This window comes from Dichomitus squalens, assembly GCF_000275845.1.
Source record: "Dichomitus squalens LYAD-421 SS1 unplaced genomic scaffold DICSQscaffold_79, whole genome shotgun sequence".
NCBI lineage: Eukaryota > Fungi > Basidiomycota > Agaricomycetes > Polyporales > Polyporaceae > Dichomitus > Dichomitus squalens.
In genome coordinates, this window is record NW_006766961.1 from 105,333 (window position 1) to 111,219 (window position 5,887).

Genomic DNA, 5,887 nt, shown 5'->3' on the forward strand with positions numbered 1-5,887 from the left:
CGACGTCTGAGTTGTATCTAATAGACATGTCTGGGTTTTCGAAATATGTTAGCTAACAGAAAGAGAGAGAATAGAAACGTGCGATATAGGTCGTCGAAAGGAGTCCCGAGTTGATCAGACTCGGAGGAGGCCCAGTCGACGAGGAAGAGAGAGAGATAGAGACGAGAGTGAGAGATGGTTGTTGTCGAGAGACTAGCTGTCAAAAATATGACGCGCTCGCTGGCCCGAAGGGGTAGGTGGCGCGTCACGAGAGGGAGAGAGGTTCGCTCGAGGGATAGACAGGGTATGAGTATCTCGATTGAACGCTGGAGTTTGTACATACAGATCTGGGTTTATATACGGTTCATGGGCGCTATAACAGCTCTAAGGTTCGGGAAGACTCGGGCTAGATACGAGTGAGATAAGAGAAGCTGAGAGATCGAGGAGAGACAATCCCGAAGCACGGAGTCGATCAGGTACGAAGGGAGAGAAGAGAAGTAGCGCGTGACGCGGGCGCTACAATCGGCTAGCGGGCGCTGCCTATCCCCACTGCAAGAGCATCGACTGGACGAGGCGAGAGACAAATGCGAAGTCGATGCAGTTCTGTGCGGTGTAGCGATCAGTCTCTGTACCGGCTGACGTAATCTCAGACAAACCTGTAGCCGACTCGCTGCGTCCGAGCAACACTTCCATGTCCTGCATATGGCGGCCATGTCCTCCACCTTGCTATTTATCCTGTTTCCTGCTCTTCATGGAAAAACTAGGCTCTTTTTGGACTCACTATTGATATAGCAAATGTCTCCGAGTCGTGCTGGCATACTCGACGTCCTCTCTTCCCCGTCCAGTTCCCCGCCTCGGCCAGCCATCCTCAAATTTCAAGAGCTTACACGCTTCACCCCCCCAAGCACTACTCCGTATCTCCGCTCTCCAGCATCTGGCGACATCGCGGAGTGCAGAACTCGTTTACTGCAAACCCTGCCCCTGGCGCATCCTCGGCTGCAGCCGGGGAGCTACTCACCGCCTAACGGTTCGTTCTCTCTCACAAGCAAAGTCACGTAAGATCTGGAATATCTGAAACGATGATACAACGGCATACCTGAGCTGCACGTTCTCCGCCTAGCAAGGTGATTTTCTTCTGGAAAAGTTGCCTCCCGTCGATGCACGAGTACGAAGTGAGTGAGACTAGTGATGATGAAAACCTGGTATGTCTATTCTGGTTTGCGAAGAGCAAAAAGGAAGCGCGTCGAACGGGAATGACATTGGACGGCACTGTCTTCAATGACACGAGGCTCACGCAGATTCTCAGTGGATGAGGACGCCATCTACGTCGGGGACGCGCGGCCGCTCGTAAGTGAAGCAGTGCCCGGCAGATGCAATTCCATGTATCCTCCAGCTGCACCCCACCCTCGAGCGATGAGTGCGATTACCGTCTTCGACAGATCCGCGACCGGAGCGGGAATGGCTGAGGCACGAGTCAGTACCCTATGTTCCCCTCTCCTTTCCTTCCAACACCCATACTCATCTTTTCCCCCACGTCTGACGCTGCTGACACCATTACAGAACGAGTATAGCGACCTCGATAGTTTGTCCCTTCTGCCATCCTCTCTCACCCCCTCTCACCCCCGCACCGACATGAAGCTATCCTGCCGTCCACGCGTCTCCCCCTGATGTCTAAACGCGTACAGATGAATCGATGTCACGCCGAACTTAGATAACAGCGTCAGGGATTCTCTCTCGTACCCGTTTAGGAAGCTTCCGTACGTCCTCATTGGCCTCAGGCTTCGAAACGTATTCTTGAACCCTAATACCCTAGCGGCCCTCGACCTCACCTCGTCCACCAGGCTTGCCCTCTCCCCACCACCACCACCACCACCACCACCACCATGGCTACTACCAACGCCATGTCTGCGTCATCGACATCTACGACCAGAGCTACCGGCCCAGTCCCCATCCCAGTCCAGACATGTAGTTTCTACCTTCAGAGCAGGTGCAAATTCGGCGCGAAGTGCCGGTTCAGTCACGAACGCCCATCGCAGGTATGTCGCGTCTCCACGTTCTCGCCTCCTCATCCTCTGACACGACCGACCTACCGATATGATACATCCGGCGTCCCTGCGCAGAACGTAGCTCCGCCTTCAGTCTCGCCGAGACCAGGACCCGAGGCGAACAAACCGAAGTTCAAGCGAGGCGCCCGTCCTTGCTTCGCGTGGGAGAAGACCGGCGTGTGCCCGAGAGGCGAGGAGTGCGGGTACGCGCATGACCCTGCGGTACGTCGTGTCGTGTCGTGTCTTGTTTCCACTGACCACGTCGGGATCGCGGCTTACATATCATCCCCTTCATAATCCAGATCCGTGAGGTCCTTGAAGAGGAGCGTGTCCGTCAAGCGATGCTTGCGCAAGAAGCAGGCCTCCGTCGCGCTCTCGAGAACGCACGTGTTGAAAGTGAACGTGCCCGGGAGGCGGCCTCTGCCGACCCACAGGACCAGGTCGTGGTTAGGATGGAACGTGTTCTGAACGGGTCGATCGCCGTCCGCGGGCAATTGCAGCATGCACATCAAGAACAGGCTCGGCTCGCGCAGGAAAGCGGCCGTATCACACAGGAAGAGCTCGCTCGTAAGGAGAGAGAACGGGCGTACACAGCTCAGCTCGCCGAGGAAGAGGAAGCGCGCCGCCGCGCCGAGGTGGAGGAGCGTCTCGAGCGCGAACGCGCTCACCGAGCTCGGCTCGCTGAGGAAGACGCTGCCCGCCGCCGTGAGTTGGAGGCGGCCGCGGCCGAGGAACGCTTCCAGGCCCGCGCGACGGAGGAGGCGGCGGTGACACTGCAGCGCGTCATCCTTGGCTCGATCGTCACCTTCGCCGCTGGGCTCGAGGTCCGCGCCGTCCTCACCGGCTTCGAGTGCTGCGCGGTCAAGATCAAGAACCTCCCCGCAGACACTCGAGAGGACGAAGTCACCGAGTTCATTACGCAGCAGGGGATCGACCCCGCGCGATTCCAGCTCGTCGGCGTGAAGATGGCGCAGGACGGGAAGAAAGAAGCGGACGTTGTGACTGCTGCTGATCTTGCCGATCTTCTCTCCTGTGGACCCGACGGGATCGAGTTCAAAGGCGAGAGGATCGAGCTCCAGATCGGCGCGTACAATGTTCCTGGGGGGATGGGTGCGTCGTCCGTCCGCGATGACGACGTTCTCACCGTCTCTTGGAGAGCGCCTTCCATCCGCTACATTGCTGAGTACGACGACTATGCTCGGGCACAGGAGAGGGCCCGTGAACTGGATCGGAAGATCTATGCTGAGCGTCGCTTGCACGTCGAGATGAACACACTGCCCCCTGGACGCACCATCAAGGGCTTCAACCCCAATTCCATCAAAATATACAACTTCCCGACGTCGATCACCGAGGACGACGTCCGGCTCTTCACTCAGGCATCCCGTGTCAGGCCCCTACTTCAGAAGGGCAGGAGCATTTGCTTGCCTCCCGAGCTCGCGTTCCAGCAGCTGTTGCGCGAGATCGAACGAGTCAGCCCACACAACGTCGTTCTTCATGAACAGTCGACTCGCGAACGCGGGAAGGACGTAGATAGAATCGTCTCGTACCGCATCCGTTTCACCTCTCCCGAAGAAGCTCGCGTCGTGTACGAAGGGCTCTCCGGGCGCATCTTCCCCGCGATCTCTCCTATCGCCCTCTGGCTCCGCCTCCCCGAGCCGATGTGCTTCAACCTCATTCTACCGAAAGAGCAGTACGGTGCCCAACGGGCGCTCTGGGACGCTCTCGTCAACTCAGAAACAGACCGAAAGGCGTGTGTCCTCTCTGTCAAGCCGGACGGCAACGTGGTCAGGGTCCGCCTCTCCGGGAACGCGAAGCAAGCCGTTGGGACGCTCAAGGTCCGGGTGGAGAACCTCGCCAGGGGTGAACCGCTCGTCGGCTGGCATCGGTCCCTAGGCTTCTTCAACAATCCATTCCCGAGGCGTGTCCTCGACGAGACTGGCGCATATCTGCGTAGCGACTGGAGGAGACAGGTCCTTCGTGTCTACGGAGAACCTCGTGCCGTGGAACGAGCTAGGGAGATGGTCAAGGCAGAGTTGGAGCGTCTCGAGGGGCTCGATTTCACTGTCACCTTGAAAGAGGTTTCGGTCGCGTTCTTCGTACGCCAGGGCATCGCGACTTTGAAGGAGCTGATCGGGGAGGACGCCGTCACCTTCCACCCGTGGGCCCGCCGGATCACCATCAGTGGGGGAGAGGAAGCTCGTCACCACCTCTCCCGTCTCATCGAAGAGTCCCTGCGTGGTGGGGTCAGCATTGCTGAGGACGGCGAGCTCCAGTGTCCAATTTGCTTCGACGATGTCTCGGCGGCGTACCGTCTGGGCTGCGGGCACTCGTACTGCTCTGCGTGCCTCCGCCATTTCCTCACTTCCGCTGTCGAGGGCGGCGACCGGTTCCCGCTCGCCTGCATGGCCGACGAGGGGCGGTGTGGGCGCCCAATCGCGTTGCCGACTATCCAGGCCTTCCTCCCGCCGAACAAGTTCCTCGACCTCCTCGAGAGTGCTGTCGAGTCATACATTGAGAAACATCCCGCTGAGATCAAGCACTGCAAGACTCCAGACTGTATCCAGATCTACCGGGCTACGGCGGAAGGGACAGCATCGAACGCATTGCAGTGTCCTTCGTGCTTCTCGGAGGTGTGCTCTGGGTGTGGGGAGGACGTTCATAGGGGTCCTACATGTGAGGAGCCAAAACGGGTCGCTAGCTGGAACCTCGACGACGAGTGGATGCGCGAACAAGGTTTCAAGAAGTGCCCTTCATGCAGTATGTGTTTTCCTTGGGACCACTCTCGTCGGAATCAAAGCTTGACCCACTCGTTATCTATTAGGTACACCCATACAAAAGACTGAAGGCTGTAATCATATGGAGTGTCGGTACGTCGCTTATCTGAGCTTCCAATCTTCCCACTTACTGTACTCGTTTCTAGATGCGGCGCTCATCTTTGCTGGGTGTGCATGCGCGCCTTTGACGATGGCCGCAGCACTTATGCCCACCTGCAAGAAGTACATGGAGGTATTCATGAGAATGCAGTTGAGAACGCCCCACCCGCTTTGGCCAATGTTGATATGAATGAGCAGTACGAAGTTCTCCGACAGGCGGAGAGACTTCGGCTCCAACGACAGGAGCGTGAGCGTCAAAACCAGTTTCGTGGCTGGGAGCATGACATACTTCGTGAAGATCGGGTTCGCCAACAGGAGGAACGGGCTCACCGTCAAGAGGAAGCTCGACGGCAGCAAGAGGCTCGCCAACGAGAGCTCGATCGTGTTTCCAGGGAGCAGCAGGAGGAAAGACGAAGACGTCTTGCTGCGACTGGTGCGCAGGCTCAGGAAGCGAACCGTGGTCGTCAAGACGGTGGCTGGTGCCTCCTTATGTGAGAAGTTGGTCGTACATTCAAATACACTATTACGTATGAATAGCTGGCTGTAACGAATCGCTGTACTGGAAACGAGTCCGAGCCTCAACATTGACGCAAACCCTGGTAATCCACCCGTCCGAGGTTCGATTGCCTTTGCGATGATAGCCCAATGGTATGGTGGCTGTAGTCCGAACAACCACGTCAGCATGCCCGCCTCACAGTCGGATGTTTAATCTTCACTTCATGAATCTACGCAGACATCTAAAACATTTGGTTGACCCATTTTTCGCTCTAGTATATCTCCATATATATCATTCCAACGCAGGAATGCAGAGTAGCCTACAACGAGGTATGTAAACCTCTGGGATATCGGGCCAGGGAGGTATCAAACCTCCCAAGCCCCTTGCACGTGCTGATACCTTGCCAGTGGCCCCAGTGTCGCCCTACCGACCGTCCGTGCGCCCTCCTGTCCCATCAATTAGAGATAGACGACGCGTGAGCACGCGTTCATGTG

At 57.2% G+C, this 5,887-nt stretch overlaps 1 protein-coding gene across 1 annotated transcript; it reads left to right on the top strand.

The window, feature by feature from the left end:
- Positions 1–1,880: 1,880 nt before the first annotated feature.
- Positions 1,881–5,392, top strand: DICSQDRAFT_71713 (uncharacterized protein; the record flags this gene model as incomplete). Its single annotated transcript, XM_007370884.1, has 4 exons — positions 1,881–2,246; positions 2,405–4,781; positions 4,846–4,891; positions 4,945–5,392. The coding sequence occupies 4 exons, from the start codon at positions 1,881–1,883 to the stop codon at positions 5,390–5,392; spliced, it is 3,237 nt and encodes a 1,078-aa protein (XP_007370946.1).
- Positions 5,393–5,887: the final 495 nt, after the last annotated feature.